The sequence below is a fragment of the Orbicella faveolata genome, unplaced genomic scaffold (genome assembly GCF_042242905.1).
Source record: "Orbicella faveolata isolate gen_17 unplaced genomic scaffold, um_ofav_v1 contig_47, whole genome shotgun sequence".
Classification (NCBI taxonomy): Eukaryota; Metazoa; Cnidaria; class Anthozoa; order Scleractinia; family Merulinidae; genus Orbicella; species Orbicella faveolata.
This window is the reverse complement of record NW_028301577.1, coordinates 14,941,973-14,963,056: the sequence shown is the minus strand read 5'-3', so window position 1 is coordinate 14,963,056 and position 21,084 is coordinate 14,941,973. Positions and strand designations below refer to the sequence as shown.

The 21,084-nt window shown below is 39.3% G+C and overlaps 1 protein-coding gene across 1 annotated transcript in view; it reads left to right on the top strand.

The window, feature by feature from the left end:
• Positions 1-21,084, top strand: part of LOC110065443 (uncharacterized) — a 425,702-nt gene that overhangs the window by 263,868 nt on the left and 140,750 nt on the right. Inside the window, exon 21 of the mRNA XM_089279275.1 lies at positions 9,267-9,350. Coding sequence (XP_089135401.1) covers positions 9,267-9,350 — 84 coding nt within the window. The remainder of the gene's footprint in view (positions 1-9,266; positions 9,351-21,084) is intronic.

The following is a 21,084-nucleotide window of genomic DNA, read 5'->3' as shown; positions in this document are numbered from 1 at the left end:
CTTTGCGGATGGAAAACCACGATGGAAATCAACACAGGTGCCTCAAAGACGATATTAAATGAAGCAACGTATGTAAGATTGCATGACGCATTAGGTCCACTCCAGCCGACAAAAGCGGTTCTAAGCACGTACACAGGAGAAAAGATTCCAGTACTAGGAGCAGTTACGGTTCCAGTAAAATATGAAAGCCAGCAGAAGAAATGAAACGCTCTCATTCTCAAAGGTGGCGCACCGAACCTACTTGGTCGAGATTGGCTTGAAGAAATTTGCTTGGATTGGGAAACATCTTTCAGATAGCCAGTGATAACCCCCAATTGGCACTTCAAGACGTGCTTTCAAAGTACCAAGATGTATTTGCTGGAGGATTGGGCACACTAAAAGGCGTAAAGGCGAAGATCTATGTGGATGAAGACGCAGAACCAAAATACATCAAAGCCAGAGCAGTACCTTACGCATTGAGAAGCAATGTCAAACTTGAACTCGAAAGACTGGAGCGTGAAGGAATTATATCTGCAGTGGAACTCTCAGAATGGGCAGCACCCACTGTACCTGTGGCAAAACCCAATGGGACTGTGAGGATCTGTGTAGACTATAAACTAACAGTAAATCAAGTGTCCAAATTGGACAATTATCCAATACCAAAAACAGAAGATCTTTTGGCTATCCTGGGAGGTGGTGAGAAATTTACCAAGCTGGACATGTCGCAAGCATATCAGCAGATGACTCTAGATGAGGAGTTTCGGAAGTTTGCCACCATAAACAGCCATAAAGGCCTATTTCAGTACAATAGACTGCCTTTTGGAGTGTCCTCTGCACCTGGTATTTTTTTAGAGGACGATGGAAAACCTCTTGCAAGGCATTCCTCAGGTCATTGTGCGAGTGGACGACATTCTCATCAGCGGGAAGGACGACAATAATCACATTGCCAGTTTAGAAGCAGTACTCAAGAAGCTGTCAGAAGCTGGACTGCAGCTGCGAAAAGAAAAGTGTTTCTTCATGGTGTCGGACAATACCTATTGTGGTTATGAGATCAGTGGTCATGGTATTAAGCCAGTAGAATCTAAGGTGGAAGCCATACAGAATTCCCCAGTGCCCGAGAATGTTACACAGCTGCGTGCATTTCTGGGAATGCTAAATTATTATCATGGTTTCCTACCAGACATCGCTACAGTACTAAGACCACTCCACAAGCTTCTTAGACATGGTACAAAGTGGTGTTGGAAGACCAAGCAGCAGGTAGTTTTTGACAAATCCAAGAAACTACTTCAGTCTGCAAACCTCCTGGTACATTTCCAGCCAGATCTGGAACTAATCTTGGCGAGTGATGCCTCAGATTATGGAGCAGGGGCGGTACTCTGCCACCAGCTGGCAGATGGAACAGAGCGCCCAATTGGTTACGTCTCAAGATCACTGAACACAGCTGAGCATGATTATTCCACTATTGAAAAAGAGGCTTTGGTCATCATCTTCGGAGTGAAGAAGTTTAGTCAGTTCTTGTACGGTCACAAGTTCACCATACAGACTGATCACAAGCCGCTGGAAGGGCTCTTTAACGAGAAGAAAGGAGTACCCCAACAAGCCTCTCTAAGAGTTCAGCGGTGGGCCCTGACCTTGCCAGCATATGAGTACAAGATTGCCTATAAAACAGGGACCACAAATGCCAATGCGGATGCATTAAGTCGACTCTCCTTGTCCAAGATCCCAGATTCTGTTTCTGTACCTGGAGAGACAGTTTTTCTCTTAGAACATCTGGACCACACCCCAATCAACTCACGTCTTATCCAAGAATGGACAAGGTGCGATCCTGTTCTCTCAAAAGTGCACCAGCTTACACTTAATGGATGGCCACACCACTGCCAGGATGTGCAGTTACACCCATATTTTAGCCGGAAAGCAGAATTAACCATAGAAAGTGGATGCGTTCTAAGGGGAAACAGGGTGATAGTACCACCTCAAGGATGAGCGCAAGTCACAACCAAGCTTTACAAAGCCCATCCAGGCATATCAAGGATGAAAGCCCTTGCACATGGTCATGTGTGGTGGTCAAACATGGATCGTGAGTAAGAAGATGCAGTTAAAAAGTGTCAGCAATGCCAACTGCACCAGAAGGCCCCAGCAGAAGCACCTCTCCACCCATGGGAGTGGCCCAGTCAACCCCGGTCATGGGTGCACGTTGATTATGCAGGGCCCTATAAGGGTCACGTATTCAATGATGATCAATGCACATTCCAAATGGATGGGTGTCCACATAATGCAAAGTACAGCATCAGCCACCACCATAGTGAAGTTGAGAGAAATCTTCGCAACCCATGGTCTCCCGGAAACCATTGTCAGCGACAATGGTCCCAATTTCACAAGTGCAGAATTAGAGAATTTCCTCTCAAAAAATGGCATCAAACACACCAAAGTATCACCATACCATCCAGCTTCAAATGGACAGGTGGAGCAAGCAGTCAGAGTCTTCAAAGAAGGGATAAAGAAGATGGAAGAGGGAACCATGCAAGACAAGTTGTCACGTTTTCTGCTCAAGTACAGAACAACACCACACACAACAACAGGGGTTACACCAACGGAACTGCTGATGAAGAGAAAGCTGAGAACTAAGCTTGACCTCATAGTGCCCAACACTGCAAGTCTGGTGAGACAGAAGCAAGAACATCAAAAACAGACCCACGACCACCATGCCAAACACAGGGACTTTGAAGCCAGTGAGCCTGTGTTCATAAAGGACTTCAGTTCCCCCAAGTCCTGGCAAAAAGGAACTGTGGTGCAGACGACGGGCCCAGTCTCAGCCCTAGTCAAATTACCGGATGGTCGAGTTGTTCAACGACATCAGGACCGTATGCGGAAGAGCCACAGCCAAGACCCAACAAAGTCAAATCCTGAGATTTTGGTACCAGGAGTAGTGCTGGAGGCAGATTGCACAACAGACACAACCCAACCGAGTAGCCCAACCAAGCCAGTCGTGAGTTTGTCTGATGCACAAAAGGCTAAACCATCACACCCAGTCCGCGACTGACGTTTACCCGAATGTTTCAAAGACTATGAACTTTAAAACTTATGACACTGCTTTTGAACATTGATTAGCGATTGGCAAGAATCGTTGCGTGACAGACATTGTGTGAAAAACATCACTGATTGATTTTATTACGCTTTTGCTCAGTGTTTCTTTTTTTGTTTGGAATAGCAAAAGTGTTAAGGGGTAGGAATGTTATAATCTAGTCACGTGCCGAGTCATGTTATCGGTAATCGGATATCCATGTTGTGTCATGTAGGATTTCAATTCATTCTTCTTCGTCATTATTAAAGCATGTGGATCTATAATTCACTTCACCCTGATTTATTACACCGGGTACCTCAAGGTTCTTGTTTAGGACCTCCACTATTTATAATTTCATTTACTCATCTCAGCTGTTCAATGTCATAGAAAAACACCTGCATGTACCACATGTGCAATGCTTTATTAACAACACTCGGCTTCACTTTAAGCTTTAAGCCAGTTGGCCAAGTCAGTCAAGATGTTGGAGTGAGGGCTTTGGAATGGTGTATTGGAGATATTTAAAGCTGGATGATTGATTATAGACTCTTACTTAATGATGACAAAACTGAAGTGTTATTAATAAACATTTATTGGAACATGGTATCAGCTAAATAAGTTAAATTGCAACATTTGTTTACACCTTGGTGATAATGATATTACTCTGGCAACTGTGATTGATATTTAGGAGTCTAGTTTGGTGAAAAAATATCCAAGTCTGCACGTATCACCAAGGCATGCAGGAGTGTATTCTTTCATTTACATAATATTATAAAAATTAAGAAATATTTACCGTATCTGAAGATAGTCTGTGTACAATTTTCCATGCCTTTACTACTTCTCAACTCAGCTACTGTAGCTTAATGTATGGACTTACCAATGTGCAAATTTCCAAGCTACAGCATGTCCAAAATGCAGCTGTTATCTACTTAACATGAACATACCCAAGTACTTGCACATAATGCTAGCTCTGTAGGAACTTCACTGGCTACCCATTGCTTATCAAATTATTATTTAGATTGATTCTTAAACTTACCTTAAAATCAATTTATGGACTAGCATCATCTTATCTTAGTGACTTCAGGAAAGTTAAGCAACAGAGCTCATACTCATTACACTGTAATAATAGCCTACTATTAGAGGTTTCTTAGGAGACAATGTACCCAACACCTGGCGGTAAGTCTTTTACTTTTGCTGTACTGGCTTTATGGAACAGCCTCCTGGTTGACCTGTGTGTTGTCACACCACTTAAAGTCTTTTTAAAAGCAAACTTAAGATATTTTTGTTTAGGTCAGCATTTTAAATGTATTTTCAATGTATTTCTTTTTTTATTTCCCCTTTATTAATAACTTTACCAGTATATATTTGTCTTATTTAGTCTTTGATGAATTTATTATAAAGCAGTCTTGAACAGTGTATGTAAATAGTGCTATAAAAATTATTAAATTAGTGTTATTATTTAACAGCATAATAGCCACTTAACTATATTTCACCAAGAACATCATAGTTTAGATTTTTGGATACCCTCATAGTTTGTAGCTCTTAAACAACCTATTGCCCTCGACAGAAACTTTGGGGAGACTGAGTGCCAGCTTTTTGTACCAGCATTACTGGGATGGTGGGAAGCGCAGTGGCTTCATGGTTAGTGTGCTTGTCTCTGTATTGAGCTTGTCTCTGGTTCGACCCCTGACATTGTGTTGTATTCTTGAGAGATACACTTTATTCTCACGGTGCCTCCGTCCACCCAGGTGTATAAATTGTCATTGGTGAACTTAATGCTGGGGGTAACCCTGTAATGGACTAACGTCTCATCCAGTGGGAAGTAGAAATACTCCTAGTTGCTTCATGCTGCAGAAACTGGTATAAGCTCTGGCCTGATAAGTCCCTTGGCTCATATGCAGACCTTTACCATTACTGGGATGGTTCAGATACAAAATGTGAGCTATGATCGATCAATGGTTTCCAAAGGCAACCATTGACCAATCATAGCTCACATTGTTTACCCAATCCATTTCAAAGCTGCCAAAGACTGACCTTCATTTTGCCAAACTTTCTGTCAACAGCAATTAGTTCTGAAATAATTTGTGAGGTTTTGGTGTTCATGGGAATGGATCAACAATGCATGATCCCAGATAATGTCTATTTCCCCCACAGACGAGGGTGTCTGATTTCCCATCCCAATGATCATGAGGAATATGGACATTTTCCCAAGAGTAATGATATCTATTTGAAGTTAATTCCTGCTGTTTCAAACGGGTTCAACCGTACCAACATTTCATAACCAAACGGCACAGTGCACATTAGTCATTACATGAATGAGCTGGCTCTAAGAGCCCTTTGATTTTTCTTACACTTGTTTGCACCTTTAATTTTGACTCACATTTTTTTGGCGCTAGTTACAACATAGTGTTCAATATATCTAAGACTACCTGAATGTTTGTTAGTAATCCGTAGGTCACACAAGCATAGTATGTGACTTTTGATTCAATAGACAAACGCATTAAAGACTTTGTATGGGAAATTTCCTTTAGTCAGCCTAAGTATGCCAAGTAAAGTTTTTAATGTAGAAATGATCAGAGAAAACTTAACCTGTAAAGTAATGTCACACATGACATGATATTATTAAAAAGTTTTTCGGCCTAAAATTACAACATGATTTGCCGCAACGAGTTGATGTGATGGTATATTTATCTGCTTTTATGGCTATGGTGTTTTTATGGCAAGGTACTCAAGATGCACAATTATACAATAATTTGTGTAATATACAAGGGGTGCATTCCTAATTGGGGTGATCTGGATCGGGATCAGTGATATAAGATCATGGCACATCCAAGGAACCAATGAATCCACTCTGGTCACAGATTGATCAGTTCCTTTGATGCACTATGATCCGAGTGATCTTGGATCCAGATCATCCAGAAGATACTCACTCTTACACAAGGGACACGTCACATAACTCTCAATCAAATATACTTTTTTTTTCATTGTTCATGCTCGTATCTAATCACCTAACAATCATGTGTAACTGTAACATAACATAACATAATTTCTACATTAATGGCTTTATTTAGCATAGTAAGTTTCCCATACATAGTCTTCTCTGCATCTGTCTATTGAATCAAAAGTCGCATACTGCGCTTGTGCGGCCTGTGGATAAATGACAAACTTTCAGATATATAGAACACAATTTTGTAACTAGAGCCCAAAAAATCTGAGTCAAAATTAAAGGAGCAAACAAGTGTGTGCAGTCTGGACGGTCTGCAGTGTTTTGGCGTGACTGATTTGTGGTATTCAAAAGTGACAGTAAGAAATACTGAGTGAACAAAGTCAATGCAAACAAATAAAATCAAGCACTTTTTAAAGGTAATGGAACTTGACTCTAGCTTCTAACTGTTCATGAAGACAGCCAATTTCACTTACCTTTTTGGGGATTGTTTATATTGGGGTTGCCTATGGAAACTGTCAGTGGAGTTCAATTGGTTTTACGACAAACATGCAGTTGGCATGTGCATGAAATTTATAGCAGCAGGCAGATCACAGAACATTAAACATTTCTTCTTTTAGAGGTTTCCAAAGGTTAATCCAAAAAGACGACTCTTCTATAAATATAAATATTCAGGTAGGTATCAGGTAACATTCTTCAAGTTTACGTATTTCACTGGAATTCAATAACGGTCATTGACCTCAATTCTCAGCAAAACAAAGTTATTCTGTGAAAATGTGCCCTTTAGCTCCTTCTTTGACCCTGTAAGATTTCATATTTGGAAATAATTTCTGGCAATAATGGTTTCGGAGAGATATCACTAGAAAATGTTTCAAAATAACGAAGCATTTGCTTTTCTTGCAGTAATCGGTTTTTTTACGCTAGGGTCAAAGGTCATGTTTTCAGGAAGAGAAGTGCTGCATTTAGTTGGCTATCTCAGTGCTCGCAATTTTATTTACCCCAAAAATTTTATTTCACTAATTTGAAGAAGAACCAATGCTCTTTCAGACCAAACTAGTTGTTTCGGGAAAAGCCGTGTAGACTGTACCAGAATGCCTTTTTAGCATTGGAAAATGGGGTAAATGTAGACCCCTAATGTTCAGCTGTCTTGGGTCATTAATTTAGAAAATTTGTCAAATATTTTAGTTCTAATCAAATCACTATCTATTTAGCTCTAAATATACAAGAAAGTACAAATACGATGTGCAATCAGTTTGTAATGAAGATTGCCGCTTGTGTGCAGAAGGGTGTTTTAAATAAACATGCAAAAGCTGCGGAATCCAAACTTCTTCAATACAGTCTGTATTTCAAGCCCATCCTTAGTTATTTGGATGGGCCACCATTAGGTTCCTAAACATACTTACGATTCTTTTTGGGGTCACTTTGGAAAAACGGGGCATTGTTTGGGAGTCAGGATTAGTTCAGGTCTATTTGGCATCATTCTGGGACCTGCACACAAGCACTTGACCATGACTTTGAACCAGTTTCAGAATAATTAAATTCAGGATTCTATCGCTCACCTTTAAGGCTCTACACCAACAGTCCTCTACTTACATTCAAGATTTAATTGCATGCTACTCACTTCTAGAACTCTCTGGTCTTCTTCTACATTTCATCTGAATCCTGTCAACTTTAATCTGAAGTTCCATGGGTCTCTTGCCTTGGCTGTTTCCACTCGAAAGCTCTGGAAGAGTCTGCCTGATTGCACTTCAAACTTATCTTTTTAAAAAAACCTATTCCTAGCGATATTATATTTTTCTAATATTACTTTTAGTCCAAATTTAAAATATTGTGAAGCACCTAGAGCAAGACTGGATGGGCACTATACAAATGTTAATATTATTGCATTTGAGAGAATGCAATTCTAATTGGGTAATGCATAAAAATTCAAGTTTTTGTGTATGTATCTTTCTATGGACACCAATTTGCCCCTCCAAAAAATTATTTAGGGGTGAATAACATCATATCCATGTTCGCCCACTTTATTTTGAGTGTTGTACAATATTGACTCTCAAGTGTCAAGATAGACTGCGAGCAGTCTCTCTTTTCCTAAAAACCGTAGGGAAGAATGCAAAACAAGTAAGCGTGCAAGTGTGACGTGCGAGTGGCAATGCTGTGACTCTCGCTCCTCGTACTTCATGCACACTGTCATGCTCGCACGCTTGTTTTGCGTTCTTCCCCATGGATTTTTGAGGAAAAGAGAGACTGCAGACTACAGACTGGGTTTAAAACATGGACTTAGGTATAAAACACGGACTAATCATTACAGACTTGCTAAGAAACACAGACTTGGATAAAAAATGCGGACTGTGGACTAAATGCAGCCTACCAACTGCAGTCCATGTATTTTACTGACTGGTCGTAACTAAATACGACATAATACATGTATAAACGAGAACAAACCTTCTCGCATGCACATGCTTTGCAATCAATTCATTTGTTTTTACCCCTGTTGGAGGGAGGCCAATTTCATGCATACCTAACAGTTCAGGCACAAAAGGCTGTTCCCAGAATTTTTGCTTTTTTAACATACCAAATCTACCAAAACTCGAACACACTCTAATCTATGATTACTAGTAGTATTATGCAGCATTACCATACATACTTCTGGTATAACTGGTGTTTTTAGATGTTTTATGTAGTGCATACAAGTAATCAAACTATTGAGACGATTTCAGATGGTGCAGGGTGTAATGCACAGCACTTGCCTTAGTCATCCACCTAGGTGACATGTGGTCATGCAGGCCTCATAGTCAGCGAGGGTTTTGCCCTTTACAATTGAAACATGTGTGGTGTAAAACTCCATGTGTTAATTCCTGACCTTTTGATGTGGAGTTTCACAGCTAAGTATCCTAAGCCATAATATGCATTTCTACATACCTCGCCTACATCTCACTTCATAAAATTCTCTGAACTTACCAACTTTCTTTTGTGACCTTTGAAATAACGTACTAACTAACAGAAACAGTTAATTCAAATTTACTTGTTTATTAGAATGTCATGTGCACAAGAAACTTGTTACATTAGTTGAATTCTATTTGAGTGATGTTCACTTGAACTTATTCAATTGTTCCAATTCAAGTGCTAGCAGGCTTTCTTGACATTTTCATTTGGCATGCTCACAAGACACAAGACGCATGGTACTTAAGTTGGTACATGTACATATGCTAAGCATTAGTAACCTTTAATATTATTAACCACGTCAGTATTGGGTTACCTAAATAGTTTTTATCTTTGTCTTTACAGAGCCCAAAATCACTTATAGAATCGGGTGAGAATTCTGAAGAAGAGGAAACTCATGCTAGTTATTTCAAACTCCAGCTGTTTGAGGTAAAAGAGGAATCTTTTTTCTCTGTGTTTCACCTGTAGTGTGCCACACAAACACATTCAGAGGTCTCAAATCAGTCACTGTTCACCCTTTTGCATGCAGAAAACCTGGCAAGCAGTGACTTGAAAGTTTGCCCTACATTAGGTTTGACAGTCAGTGACCTAACAGCTCATGGGAACCATGGCTGAGGTGTGAATTGCTTGCTTCCTTGTGTTTTCTGATAGTCCGGCTGTTAAGAGACAAAATTGTTTGTTTTTTGATAAAAGCATCAAACTTAGCAGGATTACTAAGCTCTCTAAGACAAATATTTCCTGATATGGAGCCATGCCAAATTTGCTTCCAGAACCATGGAATACGCATGTCAAAAATTTGGCATACAAGGCCCTCACATGGAAACAAGGCTGATGCAAAATACCAATTTTTTTGGCCTTCTGGAACTACTATGCCTAGTGTCTTGCTTTTGTAATACAACAACAAATTAGCCAGTGCCTTTGAGTCTTCAATTATGTCACGTGATGGTCACGTGACCATTATTTTCAATTACCAGCAAGGCAATAGGCACTGATGAAATCATTACCATTTTTACAGCCAAGTTTTATCCATTTGCAATGTAGATTCTATTATCTAGGCTAGGAAATTCAAACCTGAAATGTATGTTTGGGATGTGCCAAAAACGTAATATCAACACTATGCATCAAATCGAGGCTAAGATACAGAGTCAATTTATATGGGTTTTAGTGACATGATTTTCTTTAGTTACTTGTTTACTGTGATTGAGACACCTATATCGCCTTTGAAACTTACAAATATGCTGGAATAGATTAGGTATGTTGCAAAAAACACTTGTTGAGCTTTTTGGTCTGAAGCCATGCAATTATCTTCAACCATCTCCGGCATCAACATCAATCTACACAGAACATTGGTCAGGACTGGGTAAACGTTTCATACATCCCATGCTGTCCTCTTGCCCTTACCACCAAAAAAGGAAACGGTGTCACAGCCAGTAATGGCATGGAACAACGGTAAGGCTTTTGCTTTTTGCTGTCCTATCTTTCTGGCAATTTCGTGTGCAGCAAGATGCCTCAAATGCCTTCCAGTGCCATAACTAATTCAAATTTCATCTGCTGGTAGGTTCTCAGCTACCGACACCGCAAGCACCACAACATCTGCATCTTTTGTCTTGATCAGTATCCGATGGTGGCCAGATGAGCAGGCATCCAACACATGGACCAGAAGACAGATTTCCGCTTCCTCGTGATTGCATGGCTCCAGGGACCTCAAGTCAGATCTGTCTGCTGATGTAAGGACACGATCTCCACATGTGCTATATAGCTCTTTTCCTTCTTCTATAGGCAAAGTAACGGCTTGTTGAGCAAGTAAGGAGAAGAGTTCGGTCTTGTTATCATCTACGCGTGGGAAACTTTGCCAGTTTGAAGGGATACAAGTAGACAGAAATACCTTTCGTCGTGTACCAGATCCTCTCTTTTCCCTCATTGTACTCTTTAAAGAATTTTTCCAATACAAGTCCCAAACGATGTTGATTCTGCTTGCTGACTCTAGCTGTTTGAGGATGAATGGTTCGAACACCATATCAATGTACTCCCCAAATGTGCGTGCTACTCCTGGTGCCATCATTTGAACAGCTACAGCTCCATCAAGAATTATGGCATCTACAGGAGGTTGCTTGGCTTCAGAAACATTGATCATTTCCAAGCACTTCACTAAGTCTGCTTTTTGGCCCCCTCTAAGTTGATTCATTTGTGAAAGCGTGGGTGGCCACGGTTGGTTTTCATACTTGAAAAATTCATCTAGATTACCATCTCTACACTGGCACGCAATGTACAGCTGTGAGAAGAGAGTACAATCTTCTTTCAGCGATGCAACTTGAGCCTTTTCCTTGGATTGGCACTTTTTACCCAGGGTGCTAAGCAAAGGCAGATTGTTCTTCTTAATCATGTCTGTAATCCACTTGGATCTGTCAATCAGCCTTTCTTGAACATAGCTATCATACTGCAATTTCCCAATTTGCAGAACATTTTACACCATGTCAACAACTGCACTGTCCATGACATCTCTAGTATGAACAGCGATTAGCTCATCACCCTGCTCCTCAAAAGGGTTTCCAAGTTCCTTAAATTCTGAAACAACAGACAAGACATCTTCTTTGAAAGCGGTTTGCGTACTTGGCATCTGTTCATGGTGCCCAAGGAACTTGCATGAGGGGACCACAATTCTCAAACTCTTTAATCATTCGAGCTACTTCTGGACCAGCAACTATCCATCACCTAAGAGCAGCAGGATTTTCGGTCAAACCTACAGCACCTCTATCTCCTTTGATTAATGCATTTTCCTGCTCGTGTGCATGATCCAGTGCTATGGCGGAGAATGGTCGTTTTGTCTTCTGTACAACGAATGACCCACTGCTAAATTGTTGAAAGACATTGGGATGTTTCACAGGAAGCTCACACATATCATGGATGTGGACTGGCAGCCACCTAGAGTAGTTAGTGTGGTCCAAAGCAAACATCCAGGGTACAATCTGCATCAGTACTTCAACGTACAGTGCGAAGTTCGCTTCTCTTATTGCCCTCACAAGCTATAGACTACACAGTTCTAAGTCCAACACTCTTGACCTATAGAGAAATTGAGGACTCTTTTTTGACATCTGGGATTTCCATTCTTCAATTCCAATGGTCATAACTTTATCATCATCATCATCAGTGATTTTTTCTGTAAACTTTGAATATGCTTGGTGTTGCAGCAGATGAAGGACAGTGAGCCATTTGCCCAGAGCTTTAAAAGCTGCCATCTCAACATGCAATGCACCAAACATAACAGCAAGATGATCTTGTCCGTGTGTGTTTGGCAGTTCCCATTGAATCTGTTTGGCCAGTGCAAACGGGTTGATCGAAGGCAATCACAGGCACTTGTACAGGATTTACATGCTTCACTGCAGACCTTATCACATTTATTGCATGGAGAATCATTGCCGTCGAATGAGCATTTTCCACAAACAAGGGTAGGAGGGAAATGATCGCAGGTTCATGATATGACAGTGAAACCTGTGATGCACGATATGTTGCCCAAGATACTGCATCATCTTTGGTCAGTTCTTCTTTACAAAGAAGTTCTTTGATGTTTTCTAGCCAGTCTCTTTCCCTTTCATATCCATGACCTGATACAAACGGATGACTTTGGATGCAACCTCGCAGTCTGCGGAGCATAAGGTTCACTTTCCCTAAACACTGCTGGGACCACCTCAAGAAAGTGAGCTGGAAGTTGTGCCACCTTTCTGGAAACTTTAGAAGCTGATGGTATAGGTTGAATTGTATTGATTCCCCTATTGACTCCAGGTACCTGACTTGTTGGATGCTGTGCAAGAGAGATAGCTGTTCCATGGAACGAATCGTGCGCACTTGTGGAACTTGGGTTATGATCTATGTTGTCCACTGCAGCAGTTGTGAACAGACCACCTCTTAGTTTGGGAGGACATACAACAGCATCATTTTTAACTCGTGAATTGCACGCATGCGCAAGAGCGAGTTGTAGATATGATGTGAAGAATGGCACTCGCTCGCTCGCTCGATTGGTCGATTCCTGTAAACTTTTTTTCGATTTCAGGCTTTTACGTGCATTTGATAGTTTTTGGCGAGTAATAAACAAAAGAAATGGCCATCTTTGTTGATAAGAATAGTGGTGGGTGAAAAAGAAGCCAATGAGAATCTTAAAAGAGTTTAAAACTGTACGTTTTTCATCCGTGAATTAAGTTTGGCCAATCTCCGAATATACTTTTGGCAGTTTGCAGCGTATATTTCATTTATGGTGTCAGTGTTTCTATTTTTTAAATATATATATACAGGAAAATGATTTGTGTGTCCAAGAAAGAAAAAAGATAAAAAAGAAAAGAAATTAAGAATAACAAAAAAGTTTCAGTCAGGCGACGGATTTGAACTCTCCACCTCTTGATGGCAGGGCAGACTAGAAGATCCCTTGCAGTACCACAGAACCACGTTTACAAGTGATTATGTTGAGGCGAAAATAGCCATTTTATTAAGTAGTATCAAAACGCTGATCTTTTGGTTAATTCCACCACGGGCTCAAAAGACTCGAGTGTTCGCGAAGTTGAGCTTCATGCTCGCCGAGACCGATTATAAAGTGTCGCCCATGGCCCACTGGTTAAGTGACTCCTTTAAGATGGCTGTGTTCGTTATTCCTGGAGCTGTATCGACGTTGGGAAGTGATTCGTAAAGTTTGAGCCCACGAATGGGTTGCCGAACATTTCTGGACTGGAGTCGTTCATTGTTGTGAGAAAAAGCCCTCGTGCCATTGCCAGGTAAGCACTTACAGTTTGTATCTTAAACAATTAAAGGTTTTTTATGGTTATTCTCGGTCATGGTTCATTTTTTTCCAAAGAAAATGGAATTGATAGATCGACCGTACTTCAGCTGTCCTCGGGAAGTGCTCATAAAGTCAAGTACTTTACTGCAGAACCTTGAACAGTTCATAGAGAGTAACACTGATCATTCTTGGCAAGACTATTTGAACAATATGTCATGTCAGGGAACACGAGCTGATGCAATTATAATTCAAGCACTGGCCAATTGCCTAAATCTGTCAATTCATATCGCTGAATCATTTTAAACGTTTGCTCCTGTTACTGTTGTTCAAGCAGTGAATGTGACAGGAGAATACACAAACATTTACATTGGACACGTAAGTAATACTCATTATGTTTCTACGGTAGAAACAAGAAATTGTCAGGTATCAAACAACAATAAATGTGATCAAACTGTAGCTGAAAGAAAAAAATTGATAAACAGGAAAAATACAGAGCTGATCAAGGTTGCATGAAAGAATACATGAAAAAGAGAAGAGCTAGTGCAGATTTTAGAAAAAGAGAGAGTCAAAATTCCATGCAAAGGTACAAAATATTGAAACAATTAGGGAGAAAAGGAAACAAACTGTCACAAGAAGGAAAATGACCAACCCAGAACACGAAAGAGAAATTGACAAAAAGTCTAAAAGGAAACGGAAAGCAGAGAACCCAGATTACATACAGGAAATTGCAAAAAAAGTCATCTAGAAGACAAAAAGTGAAGAATCCAGAACAGGTGTGGTGTCAGTGTGGACCAACAGCTTTACTAAAACAATTTTTGCTAACACTTGTTATATCTTCTTATAAAATAGCAGATCATTCAGAGCTTATCTCACATACATTGGCCACTGGACTATGGAGACTACTAAAACACACTATAAGAACTTGAATGATATACAGTCATGTAGTTACTTGCACATGGTAATTAACAGAGACATACAGCACTGCAGCCAACTATATTCATTCTGGATTTAGTACCAGTTACAGTATCTGAAGTTACAAAAAAATGAACAGGGTGAAAAATGCAGGGACAGCATCACTGGAGTTCGTGCAGTTAATAACACAAATTACAAAGAAAGAAGTACATGTATTATATTTGTTGGAACTACTGCTGTCAACTTCACTGAAAACAACAATGTGGTCTTGAGAACTTAACATCAAACAATGAATTCAGCACCTTCCATCTATTCTTTGGTTATATTCATACAAGCACCATGAACTTCTATCATGACTATTTCAACTACCGTATTTTCCCGTGTATAAGTCGACCTTTCAAGACCTAAAAATCAGTCCAAAAATTCGCCCTCGACTTATACATGGGTCAAAACTTGAGATCCAAGCGCCAGTCAAATAATTAGCATAATAATTGTCTTTCAATGTTAACAAACATGTGATAAGCGGCAGCACAGTTTACAACGTACGTTCGCTTAGCGATCTGTCTCTCCATATCAGAGCTTCAAGTTAAAATGCATCAACATTTATTCGTTAAATTTTAACCTGGATCTTGTAGACACTCACTGGCTCAATTTTGTCATAAAGAACCAATATTTTTCCTTTAAATAAAGCTGTAGTAAAGCCGCTCGGAGAAAATATCTTTCGCGCTTGGAACTTCTCTGCTTGGTAACCTGGCAGGATACGAGTGCGAGGACTTCTGTACCAGTACTTGACCGATTTCAAGGCTTGACTACCAAGTTCCCAACACACGCTTTGCACTTTGTTTATGGCGTCGTTCTGAAAGTCGTGAGCTTCTTTGGTGTTTTGCCTGTCTTATAAAGCCACTTTTAATCTCTTCGCACTTAAAAAGGCTTGTTTGAAATCCTTTCGTTTGATTTTTGTGAGCATTTTACAAAAATTATCATCGAAAAGTCTGCATGCACATGTGTTGCTAAACTGGGTAAAACGCTCGTATACGTGCCATAATAAGCTTTAAAACTGTGCATTGAAACATGCTGTGATTTGTTTACATATCTGTGGTAGCTGAAAGATAATTTTAAGAAATACAAGATAAGTTTTCCAAGAAATTCTTACCTGGAAATTAAGAAAATCTAGTTTTTGGCCTCAAATATTGGGGGTCGACTTATACACGGGATCGACTAATACACGGGTAAATACGGTAGTAACAACAACACTTTGTACAATAGTTGAACTATTATTAGACTCTGTGATTGCCTTCCTCAGAATCATTTATTAAATGAACTGGCTCTTTAAGGCTTTGTATAAAGCACATAGACTGGTAAGTGCCAGTTTGATTTTACCATAGTCATAATTACCAAAACAAACCAGTTGATGTAAAACCACCACAAATGCAATCAATTCACTGCAAAACTGCTAGATAATCAAAGATTAGAGGAGAACATTTGATACCTTCAGTTAGCTTGAGTTTGGCTGATTTCATAGTTTGACAGTCCTTCATAGTAATTCTACTAGTTATTCCTTGTGAACTAATTTAATACATAATGTCTTGAGTTTCCATTTGTAAAGAACCAGTTTTACTGGCAGACATTTTCATAAAACCAAGTAAAAATGTACATATCATATTTATCTGTGCAATTTCCTTAATTACACTCAAATCTGGGTGAGTCACTTGCAGTTGATTATAATCTATACTGTGCAATTTTACAATCAACCCTCCTTCACAGTGCAGTTCTCACAAGCTCCTAAAGGTACATTAATCTTTTACAAAATATTTAGAAGTCCTTCAGAATAGTTTGAAATTTTCAGTAAGTAGCCACAAGTCTTTGGCTGATCGGAAGTCCTTGAAAAATAAATTATCAAAAACGTTCGCCACTCTTAACTTACTTACTCACTGCTTTTCCACACCCTGTTGGAAGGGGTACTCCCTTGTGAAAAGGGTAATGATGTTTTTCTCACTTAACAAGGGTGCAAATCTCACTTAGGGTGCCACTAATTTTAGTCATCAGTACTTTTTGGGGTTGCACACAAAAAAATTAATTATATAAAGAGAAATGTTGTCATTGTAGCCCATTCTTTGCAGTCAAATAAAGTTTAAGCCACAGCCAGATTGGCCTCATTTAGGAGTTTAATTCAAATCACCAAAACTTTTACTTTAGAGTATCCCCACCCAGGTTATGTACAAAATACAGCTATGGCTCTAAGTCATTTCCCGTTACCTTGGAGCAAAACAGCACCCTTTTGAACTTTCTTTCCACAAACCTTTAAAGTAAAATCTGGAACAGTGATTGTCTTACATTAACTCCCACTCAGCCCATATTTTCTGTCTTTGAGGCCTAATTGAATTTCATATCATATTCCTCAAAATGTCCATTTACCAGTCCAACACTTCTTAGAACGGTTCATACCCTAGTATGGAAATCAAACCTCACTTTCTATTGACGATATTTAAATTTCATTGGCTTATCAAATTCACGAGTTGGCTCGCAGAGCCTTTGATTGTATTAGGTGCAGACACTGTTGGCAATATCCGTGGACAGGGCGAGAAGTCTGTCAAGAAATGCAAAGGCCCATACTGAACATGGCATCTACGAGGCTCCTACCCCTTGTTGCTCTGTGAATTTCTAACGCCACATAGATTGGAAGCGGGCATTCCTTTTCCCGTGTGTGGTGGGAACTAGAAGAGGGATTTCAATCACGAGAGGTGCTGTTAAACATAAGAAGTTGGGCGACCCTCATGCAGGCTTGATTTGAATCACTCCCCGAGGGCGGCTGATTGACTGTTGGGCCTTTAATAATCATGTTGACTAGGGTCTGGAGAGTGGATGGTACTGCATCATTTTGGCAATTTGGGGGGAACGTTCCTCGAAAGGCATTTTGTCGTCGCAGAATATCTCGTCGTACAATCTTTGCGGCTTTAGCAAGACTGTATGCCTCCGAATCACAGTCATCCTGTCAAGCTCTTTTTATAGCATCGCCAGTCTCTCAATTAAAGGCAAGCAGAATATCCCTTCCTTGCGTGAGGGCATTTAAATCTGGAAAAGCAGCCAGCAGTCTGTCTTTCAATCTTGAAGTGTTGACTCTACCAGGGTCGACACCAAGCTCTTCCAGTTTAGCAGAATATAGCCTTGCCAGGTCAGTTAACTTAAGAACAGTCAACTCTTGGCAATCTCTGCATTCATCAATATAGGCAGTCAATTCAGCAAATGCTACCCCTTCTATGGACCTGTAGGTGGTGTCCTTTGGTGACTTGTACTGTCTCGCCTGATTGTACAAAGAGACCAAGCACTTGGAATGATACATCACATTGATAGCCACCATGTTACCAGCAGATAACTTTGCTAAAAGTTTACCATCATTCAGGAGTGTGGCACATTATCTTACTCTTTTGTCCACTTCAAGGGTTGATACAGCATGTAGTCCAGAATCAGCTTCGTCATAGAAGAAACACTTCCCTATTGAATGCCCAGGTGGGCAAGATGAACTTGACCACCGTGCCTTTATAGGACTTGCTGGCTCAGAGACATCAGCTTCCTTTCTTTTCTGTGCACGTTCAAGCTTTGTGTTACTAAACAAATCCCTGCAAGATTTGTGCCACGACGCTTTGCGTTTCAGAAGGGTTTCTTCCATTCCAGAGCCATCATCAATAAGATTGATGTTAAATGATGTTGGCAACAGTTTGAGATCTTGGAACATCTTCACATTTCTTACAAAAGAAATATAACGGGCCCCATCGTCTTTCTGTTTTGAATTTGCAGGGCATTATAAGCTTTCTTTTGTTTGTTATTGACAAATGACACACAGTTCCCAGTTCATTATCAATTTTTTTTGATAACAAGTGTGTTAAACATCAACTGTGGAGAAGTAATTAACAGAATACAATATATAGTTTATGCAATGAAAAATGAAGTACCATAAACCAAATTGAAGAGTTTGGGAGAAAGATGGCTACTGCTTGTTTGATAAAAGAAATTAAGCATAAACAAAGACCATGGGTAGCCCTAAGTCTATAAGCATACCAGAAGAGGACAAATGGGAAGGTTCATTGTATGTATGAAGAATATAAAAGCAGAAACCGACACAACGTGGGATGATTTTTTAGAAGGTGTACTATATTTCAGCTTCCCAAACCAGCCTTCTTCACGTACAATGAGAATTTTACGAATTTTACATGTGTTACGAAAATATGCTAGATAAAAACACGTCCCAATGTAAAATTCTTGTTGTACCTGAAGAAGGCTGGTTTGGCCAGCCGAAATATAGTACACCTTCATCCTACGTTGTGTCGGTTTCTGCTTTTGTATTCTTCATTTTATATGTGAAGCCGATTAGATCACTATTGATCTAACGTATACCAGCAGGATCATCGTTACGGGTGCTTTCTTGAACATTTTATGGTCATTTTTTTATCTATATTTGATCCTGCTTTACAGTGAATGCAATTTTACATAGATTTTGGCTAGGAATTATTTTATCAGGATTTCCATGATCACATTTTATACCGTTTTGGCCTTCTAATTTAGATTTTCAAGAGTCCTTATTGAAAAATGCAAGAAAGCATATCGACTGTTTTTATATGCAAAGGAAGTTTACTTATCCCAGACTGTTACTAACTGTAAGTACACAGAATGATGACAAGCAAGTTTGTCCCCATGGGGGCTGCCATCTTGAAAATTGTGAGAAGGCTGGACACTGGTATATATGTATATGTTAATTTTGTAAGAGAAAAAGATTTTGAAATCACTTTTGCTGTATTATTTTTCAAAGGAAATGTGGAGATTAGTTATATCCCGTTAAGCCAGACTTAAGCAAATCACCTCAATAGCCAACATAGATCTCCGCCTCGTTTTGATGCAAAGCCCCAATGTGACATTGTACAAGCCAAAACACAAGTTTCTAAGTTCGAATCTCTGATAACTCTATATTATAACGTTTAAAGTGATTACTTCGTTTTATTTGCGAGGAAAAACGAGAAAAAAGAACACAAAGAATTAATAATCGTGTTAATACAGTATTCAGTATTATTTTATTGCTTATTAAAAATATGGTCATGTGACTAATCATGTGACATAGTTTTAGACTCCCAGATACTTTATAAGTTGGTGTTATATTAAAAAGCAAGAAATCTAGGCAAAGTACTCCAGAGGAGGCTTAGTAATAAGCATTTTAACTCAGCCTCGTTCCCATGTAGGGGCCAAATATGTCATTTTTTGACATGGGCATAACGTGGTTCTGGGTGAAAATTTGGTATGGCTCCATATCAGAAAATGTTTATCTTATAGAGGTTAGTAATCCTGGGAAGTTTCATGCTTTTATCACAAAATGAACAATTCTTGTTATTTTTGGCTCTTAAGAGTGACTTTCTGAGAGTGTCAAGCATCGGAAGACACTCACGAAAAATCGATTTTTCTTTTATTTCGCCAAAACATACCTTTGGGTGAACTTATTCAAGGAAAAATAGTTTAAAGTTCTAACGATTTATTTTACGGCCAAAATTTAAGAAAGTTCCAAATTTACATATAATGGCGGTTTTCGCGGCTTAAAATGTTCAGAATTTCATGCTTCTTTACGAAAACAGCGGGGGCGTAAAAACAATCCTATGAAAATAAAACTTTGCACAAATATTATTTCATTCTTATACTTTAAAATTGTGTAATAAGTTTCTTGAAGCTTTGTTTGTAGCTTTTTAACGAAGGGTATTTGTACAGACGCCATTTGTGTCTCTTGGCAAGGAACAAATATAGGCCAACTTTGACTAGTATAAATGGCCTCTGGTATATATCATTTGGTCAAAATATCTACATTTGAGGAAACCTTGGTTATTGTTTTTTTCACCTGAAAAGTTATAGCTCTGGGAATTAAAATGTTCTCCGTCAGTAAAATAAAATGTTACGGCATGTAAGCGAGTTCAATTTTATGCAAATCACAAGGTTATTCTTTGGAAGTCAACGGTTTAAAAGAGGAAACAACGACTCACCGTTACTTACGTTCCTTCTGCTGCTACAGAAACGACTTTAACTTCCCAATGTCCTTGTGAGCTGTTCTGTAAAATATTTCCAAAACAGCGAGCATAAACGGCCATAAAATTCGACAAAGTCGACAATGTTGATATTTGAGATGAGACACTGAGTGGCACGCACAGTCTTAGCTGTTTTCATCGTCTTGCTCAGTCGAGAGTCCTATAATAATATGCTTCAAACCATAGTAAATTAGTTTCTCATGTCCATATGCCTAATGTCGACTCATGAATAAATAAATCAGTCCCTGTACACTGAATAAACAACTCGAATGATCTCTGAGGTCAGGAGGTCACCTGATATGTCGTTATGTTACTTTTCCCCGGTTTCACATTACACACGTAATGCCGTATTGAACATCACAGGATTTAGTTGAATTACGGTATTCAAAATCTCTTTAAAGACATTTCAATTTAAAAATAAAATTGAAAA